Source organism: Brachyhypopomus gauderio, chromosome 5 (assembly GCF_052324685.1).
Source record: "Brachyhypopomus gauderio isolate BG-103 chromosome 5, BGAUD_0.2, whole genome shotgun sequence".
In the NCBI taxonomy this organism is placed as follows: Eukaryota; Metazoa; Chordata; class Actinopteri; order Gymnotiformes; family Hypopomidae; genus Brachyhypopomus; species Brachyhypopomus gauderio.
The window spans coordinates 6034239-6055971 of NC_135215.1; the positions used below are offsets into that span (position 1 = coordinate 6034239).

At 45.6% G+C, this 21733-nt stretch overlaps 1 protein-coding gene across 1 annotated transcript; it reads right to left on the reverse strand.

Moving 5' to 3' along the window:
* Positions 1-869: 869 nt before the first annotated feature.
* Positions 870-21111, reverse strand: LOC143513751 (stabilin-2-like). The gene is made up of 22 exons (XM_077004488.1): positions 20706-21111; positions 20219-20385; positions 9585-9739; positions 8288-8336; positions 7909-7989; positions 7672-7812; positions 7451-7588; positions 6949-7008; positions 6489-6665; positions 6182-6271; positions 5934-6080; positions 5688-5750; positions 5207-5330; positions 4900-5049; positions 4589-4693; positions 4381-4488; positions 2681-2874; positions 2322-2483; positions 1915-2064; positions 1513-1761; positions 1254-1361; positions 870-1173 (listed from the first exon to the last, which is right to left on the reverse strand). The coding sequence occupies exons 1-22, from the start codon at positions 21109-21111 to the stop codon at positions 1114-1116; spliced, it is 3084 nt and encodes a 1027-aa protein (XP_076860603.1). The 3' UTR covers positions 870-1113.
* Positions 21112-21733: the final 622 nt, after the last annotated feature.

The window sequence follows — 21733 nt, forward strand, 5'->3', positions numbered from 1 at the left end:
ACGTAAACACACGCCCAAAAGGGAGGGGTCGGGGTCCTCAATGGGACACAATCACAATAAACTGATTTACATCTGTTTAAATAAATATTATTTTAAAGGCCTTCTCTGAAAAATTTGATGATTTGTTAATTTGGTCATACAGAATGCACAATATAAACAAATTATGAATGTGGAGGATAAAAACAGAAATAATGTGGAAATGATTTACCAATTACACAAAAATTTTATAATTTAATCATAAATATATATATATATTGGCCATAAGATGGCAGCAAAGGATTGTAAAATTCATTGTGCCGAGCGTACTGCCGCTCTGTTTAACAGCTGATGGACATCAGTACTGTTGTTTAGACTTGTGTGTTCTCTAGCTGGGAACGTAAAAGAGAAAAACATGTTATTTTTTAATGTTATTGTAGTTTATTTGTATTTCCTTTAAAATGTAGAACTTAGAGAGAGAGAGAGAGTGAGAGAGAGAGAGAGTGAGTGTGTGTGTGTGTGTGTGTGTGAGAGAGAGAGAGAGAGAGAGAGAGAGAGTGAGAGATGGCTATATTGGATCAATAGATCAATGGTTGAATATTCACTTTATTTTTGCATTTTTAATATGTTGGATGAAATGTTGGATTCTGGCTTAGGCTACAGACATGAGACGGAAAGCTGTGGAAAAAAGAGCTAGAGGGACATAGCCTTGACCTTTATAGCCTTGACCTTTATAGTCTTGACCTTTGTGTTATGTCCTCCAGCTAACTAAATGTATGCTTTGTAAAATATCACTTAAAATATACGAATCACATCTGATACAAATTATTTAGTTTATTTGTGCCTGCAATGTGAAAAGAACAAATACATAAATGATCTTACACCAGAGGAATCATCAAGGGTAACATATACATGAACATTCAACCACACATAATCACAAAAGTACTTCCCAGTCTACTGGGTCATCATTGGCCAGTGCATTTCACTTCAGCTTTACAAAATCTGTTCCATCAATGCAAAAAAACTATTCTGCTGCCCTCTTATGGTCTCCTAAGGTACTGCAGCACTTTAGTGTCCCGTTGCTCTTCAGCAGTTCGTGCTCTGAGCTGAGATGTCTGGGTGAGGTCCCATCTCTCTTCAGCTGTCCTGCAGAAGATCATATGAGCCACCGGCGACCACCTGGTGCTTGTCGTCCTTCTGTAACACAGTCCACTGTTAGTTGGTGTTGGTTTCGGTGTGTGTAGGTTGTCAGATGGGGTTGCTCCTCTTTTACTTACACCTTCCTCTGGGGGGCGGTGTTCGGCGGGGGCAGGTGCAGACTCGTACATGGGGTTAGAGATGTACGGGACTGATCCTGAAGGACTGCTTTCTTCATTCTCGTCTTCCTGAAAACACATATTTACATGCACGTATGCACTTTAATGTACATTAGAACTAGAATTTGTATTACTGCATGAATATTCATATTAGATTAATATTACTGTTTGCATATTAAAATCTGTTCCTATGTTGTGATACACCCATGTCCACACTAACCCTGAAGTAGTGGAACTGGAAGGGCTTGGACTGCTGGGAGTAGAAATGATAGGCCACAAATGCACCAGCCATGATAAGGATGACGAGTAGCAGAACCCCAATGCCCATCCCTGCCTTGTGGGCGGGGTGGAGGGAAGAGGGCGGAGGGGGAGGAGCTTTCAGTGGTCCATGCAGCACGTGGATGATCCCATTGGATGCAAGAATGTCAGACTCAATGATGTAACGGTCATTTACATATCCAGAGGAAGCCTGTACACAGAAATGATGTGTTTAACTTTGTTGGTAATTACATTACATTCATTAACAGAGTTTTTAGGAGATATATACATATACATATATAAGTATATTATTATTATGTACTTCCACTTGCTATAGTGCAGATCAAATGGTGTAAACGTTTACCAGTGTCTGGGGGCTCTGCAGGCTAGGGACCCCTTTCACATTGAGGGTGTGTCCCAGATGTGTTTGGACATGGCTGATATTAATGAGAGCTTGCAGCTCTAGAACTCTCCCATCCAGTAGGTGGTGCTCTAAATCCCTGTAGGACAGTGTCTATTCAGCCCAGAGAGAGAAAGTGTGAAAGTTATAATCTTGACTCATTAAGAATGCTCACAGCTGAGTGGTATGAAGAGGATCTACCTCGTTCTCATAGAGACCGTCGTTATCAGGCACAAACAGTGTGGACTGGGTGGTTATATTGCTGAGACGCCTCACAAATTCCTGACCTGATACTGAGGTTCTGGAGCTTCAAACTCCTGCTGCCCAACTGCTAAGCCACTCCCCTGTATATTATGACACTGCAGTTATACAGAGAGGCTGCAACCCTCACCCTGGTAGTGCAGGTCAGTACACTGGGCATCAGAATGACACTGGCCATTTTCCAGCATGCAGCGATCCACTGTGAGCACCTTCAGCTCACACTCCAGCCCATCACCGATGTAGTTAGACTTACACTCACACTTCTTCTTGTTCTGGGGTTTCACACACACATACACAGCATATAAAAATATACAGTTTTATACAGAATTCGTATTCAGTAAGAAACGTATGCACGATTTGATGAGGCAGCTTTTTTGTCTTTGCATCCACACAGCTGACTGAAGGTGTAGACGTGGTGTAGGTGTAGGTGTAGGTGACTGAAGGGGTGGAGTTAGAGAAGCCTGCTCACTGGTCCGGTCATGGTGCAGACGGCATGCTCATGACACCCTCCGTTATCATCTGCAACGCAGGGGTCCACGGGCGAGCACACGTAGCCGTCTCCAGAGTAGCCCTTCCAGCAGGTGCAGTTCACCTTCTCCTCCTTCTGGGAGCACTTGGCATTCTTCGAGCAGCCTCCGTTCCAGAACCCGCACAGGTCGGCCACTGGAGACGGGGAGAGAGAGATTCGATTATGGGTTCAGGTGGGCTGCCATCTCCACCACACTGATACTGATAGAGGGGTCAGGCTTTTCTCAATTGCAGCTCATTTCCTGCACACACCAGAGACTGAGGGAGCGCTCCTTTGGAGGAGCGTTTGTATGGGAGGCGGAGTTACAGGAGGCGGGAGGAAGGAGGAGGAGAGCCTGCTCTGCTTGGAAATGGTTCCAGTCATATCTTGAAGACCGTTCCTATCAAGTAACATGAAGAGCATCTACATCCAATCCATGTAAACTTTCCACTGGAGTCCCCCAAGGCTCAGTCCTAGGCCCTCTTCTCTTGTCTTTATATACTTGTTCCCTTGGTCATATTATTTTGTCTCATGGTTTCTCCTATCATTGCTATGCTGATGACACCCAGCTAATTCTTTCCTTCCCTCATTCTGATACTCAGGTTTCTAGGCGTATCTCGGCATGCTTGGCAGATATTGCTTCATGGATGACTACTCACCACTTGAAGCTCAACCCTAGCAAAACCCACACAACAACCTCACAGTTTCATTTGAGAACACCTTGTTAACACCATCAGAAACTGCACAAAGCCTGGGTGTAACGTTGGACGTTGGAGTTGTCCTTCTCAAAACATGTCTCAAAAGTGACCAGATCCTGCAGATTTCTCCTCTGCAACATACGGAGAATACGACCCTTCCTTTCACAGGAAGCTACTCAAGTGCTTGTGAAGTCTCTAGTAATGTCTAAGCTGGACTACTGCAATTCCCTACTTGCAGGTCTTCCTCTATGGGTCATCAGACTTCTACAACTAATTCAGAATGATGCAGCACGACTGGTCTTCAATCTCCCAAAGTTCTCACATGTGACTCCTCTGCTACGCTCTCTTCACTGGCTTCCAGTAGCGGCACGCATCAGATATAAAACCTTGATGCTTGCTTACAAAGCCAAAAATGGACTGGCCCCTCTCTACATGATGTCCATGGTAAAAAGCCGTACAGCAAACACCAGAACCTCAAACTTGGCTCGACTCGAAACTCCATGCTTAAAGTCTCATGGAAGACAAAGCTCCAGACCACTCTCCGTCCTGGCTCCAAGATGGTGGAATGATCTTCCATTAGCTGCTAGGACTGCAGAGTCTATTGCTGTCTTCAAGCATAGACTGAAGACCCACCTGTTTGTTGAGTTCTTACCAGAGCACTAACTCAGCTGATACCACTTGCCATTGTTCTTAAATTGTATGTCTGTCTATGGTTATTTGTGCTTCTTGGCAAACATCTAACTTGCAAAACACTAGGTAATGACATTGACTCCTGTAGTTTAGTAGTAGTCTGACTCATTGGTATCTTGAATTGTGGCCTATGCGTACTATCACCGAGGATGAATTCTGTAATCAGATGCAAAACACTTTGTAAGTCGCTCTGGATAAGAGCGTCTGCTAAATGCCGTAAATGTAAATGTAAATGTGAGAGCCGGAGTCTGACTGGAGCAGCACGGCGCTTACCTGTGCAGGTGAGCCCGTCTCCCTCGTAAAACGGCCTACACATGCAGGTGTTGTTCTTGGCGCACACAGCCTTCGCGTGGCAAGCAGGGAGGCACACAGGGCCGTCGGCTATACCGTCAGAAGGTCAGAGGAGGGGGGTTCACCATAGATAAAGGAACATATGCATTCAACGCCCTGTACAAACAGCGAGGAGTTGTGGTGGGCGTACCCAGCTTGTTTTCGCAACGTGAACCAGTCCAGCCCTCGTCACAGAAGCAGGAGCCAGTGCCGTCCGGACCCTCATCACACGATCCATGTTCGGAACAGTTACAGGCTGGACAGGAAATGAGGGAGGAAACAAACTTTCAATGGAATTTCCACTTCCTCCATTCCTCCTGAAAAAGCTGAATGAGTACTTAGGGTTAATTTCCCTGAACTGCCTCATCTGTAGTGGAAGTGCTAGTAAAACACAGTCACACTGTAGTACACTGCTCAGGTACCATTCAACTACATTAATAAATGTTCAGTAGAGAAGATGACCTTTGCAGTCTGCTCCAAAGTGGCCATCTATGCACAATTCACAGGCAGTTCCCTTGAACCCAGGAAAACATGCACAGGTGCCGTTGCCTAGGTGATCCTCATCGCACTGTCCATGGTTACTGCAGGGGGATCTCGGCCCTCCAGGACAGGCTGGAGAATGGGTTTCAGTGAGAAGATCACACATACAATGCCAATAACACTCATCAGTCATTATGCAAAAGCAACAATGCCGAAGGACCCAGAAAGGCCCAAACAGAACTGCCACCAGGAATGTGATTGGTGAGCTGCAGTTAATGGACCGCTGTACCGAGACAGTCCCTGCCGTAGTAGCCCGAGCAACACTTGGGGTTCCATATGACCATGGTGCACACGGACTGGCATCCGGTTTTCATAGATAAGAAGCGTCTGGACAGGTCGCACCGCTGAACACCCTGAATTCAAACACATCACAGTCAAGCTCTAGATTTCGAACCTCTAGAAATCTCCAATAAGGCCTGTAACGCCTGGAGCATACACTATCAAGAGATCTGCATGGATACATAAAATATGATCAAATAAACGTATCCCACAGTCCTTGCATGAAGTCCTGATGAAGCCTTTATGGGTCTTTAATAGGGCAAAGCTGCTCATTTATGGGTGTAGGAGGAAATGAGCGTGGATTTGTGATCATAGAATAGTGTATATGGAACCATATGAAATGGTGGTGGTGTTAGATTCCACATTCTTAACACTTAACATTCTTAAGAAAATACTTCCATAAGATTGTTTCAAACAAATCCAAGACGTACCTTTGGTTTACTTGTTGAAGGGCAGTCAGATGATATTGTCATACCACAATATCTACAAGGCATCTACCACAGAAACAGAAACCATTTAGATAATCTGCTGTGCCATCATACAAACTGAAAGTGTAGCATAGCTACCAAACATTTTTTACATTTGAAGTATGTAATTAATATAATTTGCATTTAATATGCACACTACATATCAGTAGAGGATTTTGCTCACTTAGCTTGGATCTGTATGGAACTTACTGTGATGTCTACAGTGTCCTTCTGATCACAGCGCCCCCCGAGGCTGGGAGGTGTTAACAAGCAGTCAATACCATAAATGTAGCCTCCAATGAACTTTAGGTTCCTCTTTACAATTCGACAACTTTTGTCATTGACGTACAGATCACCCTAAAAAAGTGGAGGAAATCCACAATAATAAGTAGCCAAATAACCTTTCAACAAATAACCCTATTCAATCCTATTCATCGTAGCTTGTTTTAGTCACTCACTATTTGATCCTCTCCAACACAGCTCACAGAGATGTCTGAGCCCTGAAGGGTCTTCATCGAATTTAAATCTATCAGTTCTGCAGGCTGCACCTACAACCAGACACATTCGACATCATTGCCTAAGTACCCAGCCCTATGAGGGCACATTCTTCACATATTAGGTTCCCTCTCTACCCAGATGAGACCTCTATCAGAAGGATGGTGCACTGCAGGCCTGCAGGACAGTGACATAGCTCCTTCAGAGTTCGGTCCGAACCAGCTCCTGCTTCCAGCTCTGACGCTGCACCAACAGAGCTCTCCATCTCACCTTCATGTCACGGATGACGTGATACTCCAGATATTCCTTTAGCTGGGCACGGTTCTGCAGGCCGAACAGGAAGTCCTTCTGCTCCTGAGGCAGGGCGGACATGGTGGTGTCAGTGGGCAGGAACAGCGTGACCGGTTGATGGAGACGGTCCTGCACCTGCTTGATCACATCCGTGTCCTGGCAACAACAGACCCAAGTCTCAGAAGTGCGGGGTGGTTTCTGCAGAGAAGAGACTGGCGACACCTAGAGTGAAGCTTTATCTTTATTATGGATGATCCACTTGATCCACATGAATAAAAGCTCAAAATAAAATCTATTCCAGAAACGAAACAACGAGAAGATGAACTTGACTCCTGACTTTGACTTGTAGGTTTCATCCCACTCACGTCCATACTGCCTCGTGTTTCACGCACCTTCACACCTGTGCTAAAGTAACATAACAGAAAAAGTGAAATCTGACCTCCATCAGTTTGAAGAACGTCTTAAAGCCATGTTCATCTGCTACTTCTTTGAGTTCAGGCTGCCAGAAAGAAAGATGAAATACAGCCCAGGTTACAGGTCATCTGGTTTTGGTTTAGAACAAATCACTACGCACACTCCCTATAAAGATGATGTGGTTGGCTATTTGAGAATGTGGGGTATGAGAATGTAGGATATCTAAATTTCACTTGTGTGCTCTCAGTAGTATTAAACTGATGTGATCTAACCAACAGTGTAACTTAAATTTAAATTAAATTTAAATTTTCTTCAATGAAGCTACTTCATGGAGGTGGTTGCTTGCTATGTGAGAGACTATGAGGTAATCCACATTTATTAAGACCATTAAAATTAGATCAAAATATTTGTCTGGCAAAGCTGCTCAAAAGAAGCAAAATGTTTTAGTGTCTTTCCTGCGCAGTAATTTCCGTGGTTCTGGTCTTCCATGATTAAGGGACAGTCTCAAGGGCAAAGCAGACACCTACGAGACTGGCGGGTATATATTCATTCAAGTTCTGTAAGTCAGGAGGGATGAGAAGCGTGTCAATCTCATAGAAAATCCCGTTGTTGCTCTCCTGATCGCTGTAGACCACTTTCGCCTTGTTGTTGATGTATATCGAGCCCTGCAAACAAAGATTCGTTTACACACTGCGGTGGGACTGCATGGCGTAAGCCGGCTTTGACCCACTGTGGTCAGCGAGCGTACCTCCGAGTAGGAGATGGTGAGCGTTTCCCCACTGAGCGTGGTGAGGTTACGAGGCTGCATCAGGTCTTCTGGCAGCAGGGTGCGACATGACACCACGTGATGGAGGACCAGTGCCAAGTTATTCTTTTTATTCTTCTGGTACTGAGAAGAGGCGGGTAAGTATGGCTTAACGAGAGGGCCGTTGGTCCAGCTGTTAAACGTGGAACTTGGACAGTTATATGAAACAATAGGACCTACCTCAGACTTACTAAAGGCCTTATTATTAGGAGCAAACACGGTGTTTGGACCACGCCACTGAAGGAAGTAAGTGTCAGACAACTGAAAACACAGGAATATGCCAATTACTTCCTGCTTGCATTTACTTCAACATGTGAAACATCACCAGCTCATTACTTGTTATATTCCTTTGAAGATTCTCCATTTGCAAACTTCCTCCAGTACAAACATAGAGGGAAGACCTCTTAGATTTGTTTTTTCAATCTAACATTTTGCAACATGGGCTTCAGGAAAACAGTAAATATACAAAATATTTAAAACCCTACATTACAATAATAATACATTTATACAATTCAGTCTCCATAATAAGATTCAAAGTAATGACAATTCTGACACTTACTAATGCACTGTAGAAGAAATTACTCAGCTCTGGTCTGGTTTCGGAGTTCCTGCAGTCACAATGGGAAATATATTTAAGTTAATAAAAATGAGATGGCAGACACTGTGTGTGTGTGTGTGAGAGAGAGAGAGAGAGAGAGAGAGAGAGAGAGCGAGAGAGAGAGAGACACACACACACAGAGAGAAAAAGAGAGAAATGGTGAGACATGGAGAGTCAGAGAGAGGGAGACAGAGAGAGATAGAGACAGTGAGACACAGAGAGGCATAGAGACAGACAGTGAGAAACATGGAGACAGACACAGAGAGAGGGAGACAGAGTGGGAGACAGAGAGAGGATGACAAAGAAAGAGACAGAGAGAGGGAGACAGAGAGAGAGAGACAGAGAGAGGGAGACAGAGAGAGGTATACAGAAAGGGTGACAGAGAGAGGGAGACAGAGAGGGTGACACAGAGAGAGAGACAGAGAGAGGTATACAGAGAGAGAGAGAGAGAGAGAGACAGAGAGAGGTATACAGAGAGAGAGAGAAAGACTGACAGAGAGAGGTATACAGAGAGGGTGACAGAGAGAGAGAGACAGAGAGGTATATAGAGAGGGTGACAGAGAGGGAGACAGAGAGGGTGACAGAGAGAGAGAAAGACAGACAGAGAGAGGTATACAGAGAGGGTGACAGAGAGAGAAAGACAGAGAGGGTGACGGAGAGAGAGAGAAAGACAGACAGAGAGGTATACAGAGAGGGTGACAGAGAGAGAGAGACAGAGAGGGTGACGGAGAGAGAGAGAGAGAGAGAGCTATACAGAGAGGGTGACAGAGAGAGGGAGACAGAGAGGGTGACACAGAGAGAAAGACAGAGAGAGGTATACAGAGAGAGAGAGAGAGACAGAGAGAGGTATACAGAGAGAGAGAGAAAGACTGACAGAGAGAGGTATACAGAGAGGGTGACAGAAAGAGAGAGACAGAGAGGTATATAGAGAGGGTGACAGAGAGGGAGACAGAGAGGGTGACAGAGAGAGGTATACAGAGAGGGTGACAGAGAGAAAGACAGACAGAGAGAGGTATACAGAGAGGGTGACAGAGAGAGAAAGACAGAGAGGGTGACGGAGAGAGAGAGAAAGACAGACAGAGAGGTATACAGAGAGGGTGACAGAGAGAGAGAGACAGAGAGGGTGACGGAGAGAGAGAGAGAGAGGTATACAGAGAGGGTGACAGAGAGAGGGAGACAGAGAGAGGTATACAGAGAGGGAGACAGAGAGAGGGAGACAGAGCGAGGGAGACAGAGAGAGGTATACAGAGAGGTATACAGAGAGAGGGAGACAGAGCGCTCCTTTGATTTCACCTGCATGACGTTGCTTTTGCAGGTCATCCCGTCCCCGATTAAGTCGTTGCGACAGGTGCAGTTCCTCTCCGCTGGCCCCGTCATCATACACACTGCTTCCTTGTGGCAGCCTCCATTTTTCTGACAAGGATCAGATGAAGAAACCACAGCTACCCATAATCCTTTTCTTACATTAGAAGAAGAAATAGTAATTGTTTTTTCATCTATCTATCAACTTAGGACAATTTTGCAAAAACAGTTACAACTGATTTACATAGAAATAAACAAATGAAAATAAAATATGAACAAAAGATTAAAATTATGAAATTATGAAAAAATAAACTGTCTGAGCTTGTCCTGGTAGGTACAGGTACACTGTAAAAAATTTCCATGTAAAATTACAGTAATTTACTGGCAGCAGTTTCATCAGTATTATACCCTATTTTTACAGTACAGATACTGTAATTACAATTACAGCATAATACTGTAAACACAATCTACACAATATTACTGTAATTTTTAAACCTACAGCAATTTACTGTTAATTTCTGTTACAGCTGACAGAACTCTGTATACAAAAACAACAGCTCAAAGCGGTAGCTCAGTGGTTAAGACGTTGGTGTTGCAATCCAAAGGTCCTGAGTTTGAATGCCCCCCTCCTCCTAGCTGCCACTGCTGGGCCCCTGAGCAAGACCCTTAACTATCAATAGCTGGGTTTATATTTATGGCATTTGGCAGACACCCTTATCCAGAGCAACATACATTTTTATCTCAGTGAGCAATTGAGGGTTAAGGGCCTTGCTCAAGGGCACCTCAGTCATGGCCTCAAGTCTGGGAATCGAACCCACGACCCTCCAGTCACAAGACCAGTTCCCTAACCACCAGGCCATGACTGCCCTTATATAAAATTCTAGCCTAAGTATTTTTCTAATATTTTTTGTTAGCTTCATACGGTTAGCTAAAATCTTAGATTCGTTTTTCAGGTCCACGATGTAACTTGCACCACAATGCAGTGTTACAACTGCTAAAACATTCAAGCAAGTAGAAAAAAATAGGGAAAAAACTCAGGATTTTCTAATCTCCCAGCAGCCATTGCTAATTACAGTTAATTACTGTAATTAGGAAATGCTCAAAAGGGGGCGCTCAAATTACAGCAAAGATATCCACAATGCTTATCAGTTCACAGCAACTTCCTGTATATGAAGTATACAGTAGTTTACTGTCAGATTTTCCCTGTAAATTTATAGTCCTGTTAAAGAACAGTAAATTACCAATTTTCTGTTTGTATTAACAGTAGAGTGCTGTTTTCAAAAATAACAGGTTAATACTGTTGAAATTCTGCTGTAAATTAACAGCAATTTTTTACAGTGTACAGGTAGGCTGGTACAAGTACAGATAGGTACAGGTAAAGTACAGGTAGACTGGTACAGGTACAGGTATGCACAGGTAAATTACAGGTAGGATGGTACAGGTACAGGTACATGCAGGTACAGGTAAAGTACAGGTAGGCTGGTACAGTTACAGGTACATATAGGTACAGGTACATACAGGTTCAGGTAAAGTACAGGTAGGCTGGTACAGTTACAGGTACATATAGGTACAGGTACATACAGGTTCAGGTAAAGTACAGGTAGGCTGCTGAGTGCATTGCAGAGTAAGGCAGGGTAAGAGGGTAAGTATCCTGGTTTGCACACACATGATGTCTGAAAGTACACAAAATTCACTCTGCTGGTGAACATGAAAAGAAATGAAATACTTTATTACATTATATTACTATAGTTATTATTTTGGCAGAATGAGCTAATGGACTGTACTGTATGCTGTCTGTTGTGTAGGTACCATGCTAGCAGGTACAACAGTACAACTGGCAACACATTGAACTAGCTTGTTTTGACGGAAGAAAGGGTGTGTCTAAAGTACATGGTATCCGGGTGTTCAAATACCCTGATCAGTACTCTGTCTCTCGCTCTGGTTTGACCGACACCGAGGTTAGACCTATTAAAAAGAGACTCCGACATTTCTCTCTCCGCTTTTCTTTATTGAACATGCGAACTTTGGTACGACTAACAGCAAACAGGCTGAAGGTTGCATTACTTCATTATCGAGCCCGAGTTACGGTGCCATCTAACAACCAACCGAATTACTTCCATCAAATTTGTTAACGTGGCCACACGGACTGAAACTAAGGCAATCAATTCCCTGTTAAACCGTAGACTCTCATTCCTGGACTTCATAACCAGACGGACGATTCCCAGCACACTTGGACGAAATCTGAGGAGCCTGTAGACTAAGTGTAGACTAAGTTTTTGATGGAAACTTGTGTGTAATATTTCTCGAAGGGGTATGTATAGATTCTCTCGTATCTTCAAGCCAAACATCCAGCTAGATATCTCTGAACGAGCAAAGCATGGCACAGCACTACAAACCTCAGAAGCAAACCAACTGGAACTCTAGAAATGCTTATAGTCAATACCGTTTGTGGCACAAAGAAATTGAACGATGGATGTTTATGGGTTTTATTGGTTTTTTGGATGTTCATGTGGCTATTTAAAAGTTTTAGTGACTTTGTGTATGGCACCTTTTTAGAACCCTTCTTATAACACTGGTTTTTCTTCATCTTAGTCCTGTTTTTCAGTGGTTTTATTGTCTTGATTTTACAGTTAAACACTCCTTATGTACTTGATATGTTTCATTGGATGGCATTTATAACTCCCTTACTTCTTTTAGACCTTCTGTAACTATATTAATGCACTCATTCATTTATTTATTCTTTTATGGATAAAACCTTTTATATGAGTGGTTATTTATGTGACGGGCGGGGGTGAGCAACAAAAAGGAAGCGATCACGCCAAGTCTCAGGGAAAAAGGATGGTTTAATAGAAAGTGTGCAAACCTAAAACCTGTGCAATAAGGATATAATGACCAGTGGTCAACTGGTACAAAGACAAGACATATATAGGCAAACAAACGACCCTCAGGTGAGACGGATCACGGGCTCCGCCCACCTGAGGGACGCACATGACGTCACCAAACAACAACAGCCGCTGTGGACGGAAGCGGCCGGTAGGGGGCCGCCTCACCGTGACAGACCCCCCCACCAAGCCGCACTCCCCTCCACTGGGTGTGTGGCACAAAGTGGCTGCACACAAAACACGGGCAGGAAGGCAGAGACAGGCAGGAACACACCTCCTGCCGTCCGGGAGCTGGAACATAAAACACACAACATTAAACAGCTCACCTCCCCGGCCGGGACCCTGGACCGACCGGGCCGTTAACAACACAAAACCACGCCCCAGTCGGTCACAGGGCCCTCACGCCCTAACCGGCCTTCAGCCGGTGAGCCCCACCGGTGTGAGGACGAGGAGCTACGGCTCCTCTCTCGTCTCTAGTGCATGTGTGTGCGTGCAGGCTACCTCTCCAAGGCGTGGCTACTTCACCTCCTGGACCTACCTCCTCACAGAGCTGACCCCTGCCTTCTGCTAGGGGTCACCCCAGCCTCCTGGGGAGCCAACCCCTCCCGGGACCTCTCATCGCAAGGTGGACTCCTCCACCCAACCCAGGAGCGCCAGAGACCGAGGCCCAGAGCACCCCCGACGTGGGCTGGGGAGCAGCCCCAAGGGCCTCCTGGTCACCCCGGGCAGGAGGGAGGATCTCCCTCCTCAGCAGGAGCTTTTCAGACCAGAGCCCCATGGTCCCCTAACATCCGGGGGCCCCAGCCCTCCAGGGAGGGGCTCTTCATGACAGGCTCCGGTCACCCCACAACACAAGGGGGCTCCTGCCAGGTGGAGACCCCCACAAGGTCCAGGAACACTGCCAAGGAGAAGCACCTGCACAGAAAACACACTCACACACACACATATATACAAACACAAAACACAAACGCGCCTCAGACACCCTCCGTGCCATACCCCGTGGCACCGGACCACAGCCGTTCCCCCCCCAAACACACATTTAAGGGGAGGAGCATGTGTGGAATTACAAGCAACAATAACATTTCACAAGCACGCTAGGACACAACGAACACGCAAAGACTAGACAAACAAAATAGTGCTCAGACAGTAAACAACCGGGACAAACACGTGCGCGCTCGACATACACATAATAGTGACGCGCTGCTCAGAGTCGCAGACACTTCCCACATTAAACACAAGACACACGGGGAGCGAGGCGACAGTGACGAGCGGTGATCACGTCACACACACGGAACAGGCGAGCACGCACACAGATCCTCCGCTCGTTCACCCGTACACACTCAAGACACCACAAGAGAGTTTTCCCAGGCAGACACCCTGGTCCTCGCCGTGCCACACATAAACAAACGCACGGCGGAACTCTCGCAACAAACAACGGACACGAAGAGCCTTCTCAGGGCAGACTGCCCTGGTCCTCGCCGTGCTACACACATACACACACATACACAAAACACAAAAGCATGGCGGAGCTCTTCAAACAAAACACCACGCAGACAAACACTTACCACGAGACATGACCACGAACGAAGGAGAAAGAAAAAGAGACTCTGCGGCTTCCGAAATGTGGCTGGTCATTCTGTGACGGGTGGGGTGAGCAACTAAAAAGGAAGCGATCACGCCAAGTCTCAGGGAAAAAGGATGGTTTAATAGAAAGTGTGCAAACCTAAAACCCGTACAATATCTCCAAATTAAGGATATAATGACCAGCGGTCAACTGGTACAAAGACAAGACATATATAGGCAAACAAACGACCCTCAGGTGAGACGGATCACGGGCTCCGCCCACCTGAGGGACGCACATGACGTCACCAAACAACAACAACAACAACAACAACAGCCGCTGTGGACGGAGGCGGCCGGTAGGGGGCCGCCTCACCGTGACAATTTATTGATGAGTGCACTTTGAGGGGCTAAAGGCAAAGGAGTCAGAAACTGTAGACACAGGAAAACAGGCCACACAGTTTGTTGTAAAACTCTTTATTGTGTGTGATTTATTGTATTTATTTGATGACAAAATAAAAAATAAAAAAATTTAAAAAAGTCGAACAAATTGTTAATGGCCCCCTCCACGAGGAAGTTAATCTAAATGTATTTATATGGGCTGGTGCGCAAGTTGAACAGCTTGTTGAAGCCAAGCAAGCCGAAGACCCTGAATGTAAATTACCATGGTAGATGAGCTGCTAAACTGCCTTGAAGGAATCCTCACACACTCGACACACTTTCGCGAGGCAAGAGAGGACTTTTACAATGCAAAACAGACCACTGGTGAGAATACTACCGCATTTTACAGTCGCATTCTTGAGCTACACAAACAGGCTGACTTTCCCGAAGGCTCTGATTTCCTCATTGTGGATAAATTTATTCATGGTTGCACTAATGTCGAATGCAAACGAAAGCTAATGACTAAAGAAAAAACAGTAAAAACGTGCATGGACATGTTGCGGCGATACGAGTCTGTGGATGCAACAATGTAACGTTTCACCGAAACACAGGTGCATGCAACATACTCTGATAATCCATTGTGCAGATCCCAGCAGCAGGGAGGTAAGCCAAAAATGAACCAGCCAATGATTGATCCCCGTTCTGCCCACCGTGAGTTCAAGCCTGCAACAGGTGACTCAAACAGGGAATGTAGATGGTGTGGTGGACAGATTCATGCTCGTGACAAATGTCCAGCTCAAGATGTTAAATGCAATTTCTGCAAAAAAAGAAGGTGTGTATGCTTAAAAAATCAGTTAAAAACCATTAACGCAGTTCAAGTGGCAGACACTGATCTGAGTGCAGAGAAAGATACATGTGACTATGCCTATGACATAAGTACTGTTCAACCCACAAATGTTCATGCATGTGAGGTAATGGCTGATGTCATTTTCCACACCACAGGCGACCATTGCCTACAAGGAAAGGTTGTTACTGGAGCAATGACAACAAGTATGCGGGCTTCACTCTTGCCTAAATTGAACATCACAAAGAACTCCCTACTTTCCGCCAACATCCGACTGCGTAGTGTAACTGGAGCAAACATACCAGTCAGTGGCAAAATCAGACCAAATGTCATATGCAATGGCATCACCCGCACTGTCGAAATTATCATTACAAACGTGGGTACAGAGCTTATACTTGGGCTCGAGTTTTGCAAGCAATTCAAACTTGTCCAAATATCCAGTGTGTGCATTCAGAGAAACAATAATGTTGAGGCTGTGCATGTTACAGAGGAGTCTGAAATAGACTATGAGTCTCTCCGAAAGAAGTGGTGATGTCACTTACCCCTGGGAAAGGAGACAGGTGATCCCCCTGGAGGATTTGAAACACATATTTCCTGAAATGTTCGATGGTTCTGTCAGTTTATTTGATGGTGAGGCAGAGCTGCAATTGACCCCTCGCGCGGTCCCAGTGAGTGTGCTACCCAGACTCAAGGATGAATTGGATCACATGGAGGCAGAAGGAATCATATGCCCATGCCCAGAAACAACCAGCTGGGTTCACAATCTGGGATAGTCGTCAAAAAGAATGGTGACATCCGAGTGTGCTTTGACCCCAAGAACTTAAACAAATGCCTGGTGCGCAATATTCATTACACTGCTTCATGGGAAGATGCTCAAAACACTCCAGAAAGTTAGCCATTGACTGCATTCAACACCCCATTCAAGAAATACTGCTTTGTTCGCTTATCATTTGGCCTATCTGTATCATCTTAGATCAAGATGGCGCAGCGGATGGCAGCCTCGGTGAGAGCACTGTGCGTTTTGTGTTTGTTTTTGTTTATTTTTGTTTGGTATTGCACGTCAAACACAGTCAGTTAGAGTAGAGAGCAGTTATTGTCCATCAGAGACAATGCTCCACCAACTTTAATTCCTGAGTTTATTGGAATACCTTCAGATTTTTTGGAAATCTTGACTTCGGGAGCACTGGCTTTGCTCAGTTTGGCTAGGAAGAGACGGAGAGGCAGGAGAGCCAGAGCGTTTGTGCACTTAAGACATCGGGGTTTTCGCACACCGTTACCATCATTATTTCTCTCTAATCTACAATCCCTGCACAACAAAATGGACAAACTGCTTCTCATTAATCAAACAAACAAGGACTTTTCAAATGCATCTGCTCTCTGTTTCATGGAGACCTGAACCTCTGAACTGTGCCCAGACAGCGCGCTGCACCTTCCCGGCTTCCAGCTGTACAGAGCGGACAGAAATGCAGAGCTTAGCGGCAAAAGCAGAGGAGGAGGAATCTGCTTTTATATCAACGAACGCTGGAAAAGTCATGCTCTCCTCTTCTAGAGACTCTAGTCATAAACTGTAGACCGTTTTACTCTCCCAGAGAGTTTTCTTCTTTCATTCTGGTTGGCGTTTACATCCCGCCGGGCGCGCGTACGGGCGAAGCGCTAAAGCAGCTTTCCAAACAGTTAACGAAAGTAGAAAGGAAGTATGTGGACTCACAACTCATCATTCTGGGGGACTTCAACAGCGCCAATCTCTCTAAAGAAATGCCAAAATACCGACAGCATGTCTCCTGTGCCACGAGAGATGGGAATATTCTGGATCACTGTTACACCACTATTAAAAATGCCTACCGTGCTGTGACACGCGCAGCTCTCAGTCATTCCGACCACGCACTTCTCCACCTCATACCTACATATAGGCAAACACTAAAAACAAACAAACCTGTCATAACTACAGTGAAGAAGTGGACCAGTGATGATATTGAGAAGCTACAGGGCTGCTTCGAGTCTACTGACTGGTCTGTCTTTGAAGAGGCAACAGGCAGCTTAGACGAATACACAGACACTGTAATGTCATACATCAGTTTCTGTGAAGACAGCTGCATCTCAACCTCAACACAGGTGAAATTCAGCAACAACAAACCATGGTTCTCAGCAGAACTCAAACAACTTCATAAGGAGGCTGCATTTAGAAGTGGGGACAGAACTCTCTTTCGAGAGGCCAAATACAGGCTGGAGAAAGGTGTTAAAGCAGCAAAGAAGGATTATTCAGCAAGGCTGAAAAACCAGTTTGCTGCCAACGACTCATCCTCAGTCTGGAAAGGCCTCCAAGAAATCACCAATTACAAGGTGAGAACATCCCCTCTCTTGAATGACCGTCAACTGTCCAACGACCTGAATGAGTTCTACTGCAGATTTGAACACACAAAAGGAACCGTTAGAACTGCTACTCTCAACTACCAATCCTGCTCCCCCACACTGACTCTCTCACCTCAGCCCCCTGCTCACCTTATCATCAAGGAGCAGGAGGCTTTTCTGCAAAGTGAAGGTGAGAAAAGCCCCTGGCCCAGATCTTGTGTCTCCTTCCACCCTAAAACACTGCTGTAATCAGTTAGCACCCATTTTCACATACATATTCAACAGATCACTGCAGCTCTGCTCTGTTCCTACCTGCTTCAAAACTTCCACCATTGTTCCGATCCCCAAAAAAGCAAACATAACTGGACTTAATGACTACAGGCCAGTTGCACTCACTTATGCAGTCATGAAGGTATTTGAACGCCTGGTTCTAGCCCACCTGAAAAACACCACAAACCCACTGCTGGACCCCCTACAGTTTGCATACAGAGCAAACAGGTCGGTCGATGACACGCAGGAACGAACCAGACTGCAGCGCATAGTCAGGACAGCGGAGAAGATCATCGGTTGCAGCCTGCCATCACTTCAGGACATCTACCACAGCAGGGTAAATAGACGGACAGGAAAAATAACTTCTGACCCCTTTCATCCTGGATATCACATCTTCCAACCACTCCCCTCTGGCGAAAGATTCAGGGCCATTAAAACCAGCACAACCAGGCACGCAAACAGCTTTTTCCCCAGAGCTGTAGCACTCAGCAACAGAACCAGTCCCTCTGCACCTTAAAGCTACTTACTACACTCACCTTCTTCTCCACCTACCTCAATGGACATGAATGACACTTTTCTGCCAGACAGCATTTATTATTTGTGCAATACATTTACCACCCCTTGGCATTTTACTGTTACTGTTAATTACTGTTAATTACTGTTAATACAACTGCACAACTGTTTATAGCACATAGCATATAGCATATTTATTACATATCTATTCTGTATATATCTCTTGTATAGTCTGTGTGTTGTCTTGTCATCTAAATATGTGTCAAGTCTTACTTGTGGGCCAACACCAAGAAAATTTCCTTGTATGTGCAACATACTTGGCGAAATAAAGTGATTCTGATTCTGATTCTGATCAAATATCTTCTGTGCCCAAATGGACACATTTCCTTGTGCAGATGGTGTCAAAATCCAGGGCTCCACCGAAGAACGTCATGACATCCACCTTCTTGAGACATTGAGCCGAGCCAAGGCTGCTGGGATTAAATTAAACCCAGACAAGTGTCAGGTGAAAAAGACACATATTGAGTACTTCGGAAGGATCATTTCCCCAGATTGCGTGGAACCTTGCCCCAAAAAAGGTGAAAGCCATCCTACAGCTTGGTGCTCCAGACAACAAACAGGAATTACAGAGTTTCCTGGGGTTAGTCAATTTCATGTCCAATTTCATCCCAAATCTGGCCCAGAAAACAGTCAGCATGTGTGGCCTCCAGAAAAACATGTTCACTACATCTGGACTGGTGAAATGCAAACAGAGTTTGACAGTGTCAAAGCAGGGATCTCACAAGCAATGAAGCTTACACATTTTGATCCTGTCAAACAGGTGGTTATCGAGTCGACTGGACGCCCAGTGAAGTTCTTGAGCAGGGGTGCCCATTATGTCAAAGGAAGTGTCGGTCGATTGCGAAGCAATGTGGGTAGATCGCATGACATTAAAAAGTAGTGGATGAATGGTTGGATGACGGTTGTATATATACACCACCCCGGTAACAATTTACGTTCGCCACCCCCCGTCAACAATTTACACTCCCCACGCCCTCCAGGTTCAAATCTCACTTTAAGCGATCTTGAATAGGTAGATCTTTCTGACTTGGTCATCTTATAAGTAGCTCGCAAGCTGAAAACTTGTGGGCACCCCTGTTCTTGAGCAAGCCACTGACCGCTACTGAGAGTGAGTATTCAAACATAGAAAGAAAACTTTTGGTAGTGCTTTTTGCATGTGAGAAGCTGCACATATATGTGTTTGGAAGACGTGTCAACGTTCAAACTGATCACAAGCCACTGGAATCCATTTTCAGTAAGCCAATCAGCCTGGCTCTACCACGTCTGCAGAGAATGCTTCTGAGACTCTGCACTTACAACATTCATGTGCCATGTGCCGAGTGATGTCAGTAACGCGTTACTTAGTAACTCGTTACTCTAATCTTACCACTTTTTTCAGTAATGAGTAATATAACACGCTACTATTTCCAGTCCAGTAATCAGATTAAAGTTACTTATCCAAGTAACTGTGCGTTACTATTTTTAATTTCCCTAGTAAAAAAAAATATTTTTTGCTTTCTTCTTGGCTCAGTTCTACTTTTGCGTTATTTGCGTGTGACCCTGTGAGAGTGCGAGCACGTTTTACATGTCATTTTTTGCAGTGTCCTCCCGTAACGATATGTGGTAGTGTAAAGAAACACCCCGCAAAAACAGGGGAAGGAACATTTACCTGATGAATTTTAATGTTGTATTGTGTTCCATGTTTGAAAAGTGCTTCTGGTGTCCAGTGGCGTCGCCCTGGTGTGCCCGCACCATCTGGTGGGCCGACATGAGGTGCTGTTGAAGTTGCTGCACGAACTGGTGAGGCTGCTGGTTTCCGCTGTCTGTGTCCGGGGGAGCTCCGAAGGCCAGCTCCACTGGTGTGTGCAGCTCCCTCCCAAACATCAGCTGCGCCAGCCTGAAACCCGTTGTCTCCTGTACTACCGACCAACATGCCAGCAGGACTGCTGGTAGGTGTTGGTCCCAATCACGCTGGTGCTGGGCCGTCAGGATCGCCAGTTGCGTAACCAGTGTACGATTGAAGCGTCACTCTGGGGATGATGAGGCATAGTACGGGTCTTCCGAACGTTCAGCTTCCTGCAAACCTCAGCCATAACAGTAGATTCAAAATTTCGACCTTGGTCCAAACTGGCAGAAAAACTCACTAAGTAGTGCAGTCGCTACAGTCGTAGTTCTCTGATTAGGTATAGCGGAAGCCACTTAGTAAAGTAGTCCATAGCTACTAGAATGAAACGGTTACCTGTGTCGGATGCAGGAAAGGGACCCAGGATGTCCATGGCCACTCTCTCCATAGGCACGCCAGCGCAAAGCGTCTGCAGGGGGGCTTGTGAATGTGGCTGTGACCCCTTCTTTGCTGTGCAGTGATTGCAACAGTGGACAAATAGCTCCACATCATTGCGGCAGCCCGGCCAGTAGAATCGTTGCTGCAGTTGACGCAGCGTCTTGGTAACACCGAAGTGTCCTACGCCGACGGCTTCGTCCACTGCAGCCAGCACTCTCTCTCTCTCAAGCTCTGCGGCACTACTAGTTGCCAGGTCCATTTCCCCTGGGATCGGCTGCTCCCAAACTCTGTATAGCAGGCCATCACAAACTTTCAGGCTATCCCACTTGGCCCTGAGCGCCTTTGCAGTGGGCCCGTGTGGCATCGTGTCAGTCCAGGTAGGTGTACTGCCTGTTGTTAGGTGTCACAATGCCCATGACGTCTCTCTGTCTTGATCTAGCTCCCTCTGGATGTTATGCGCCACCTCCGGTCACGGCGGTGACACGTTGGTATTGACGTGATTAGGACTCAAATGCTACCCACTAAAACCTCCGCGCCTGCGGGAAAACGAAAACAAAAACCCAGAGGGAAAACAGCAGAACGGCACAGAGGAACTCGACGTGCGTTAAAACCCAGGTAAGTAAACAAACAAAAAACACGCGTCACAAAAGAAATCAACGCGTCACTGAAGAAAAGCCAGGGAAAACGAAAACCACACGGAGAATGGCTCAACGTGTCAAAAAGGGGAAAATAATAGAGATGAAGCTCAGGTAGCAAGACCTAAAGCTTCTACCAGGTAGCAAGACCTAAAGCTTCTACCAGGATACCTGTCAGCCTGTCCACCAGAACACTGGTAGACAAACCAACATAGAACAGAGAGGGAAAAAATTACAGAACGCAAGAGAGACAAAACCTGAGAACACTCAGGGGGGATACGGAAAAACAAGAGAAACGAAGTCACTGCACGAGGGCAAGAGTAACTGGCTTAGGCTGCGAGTGAAACAACA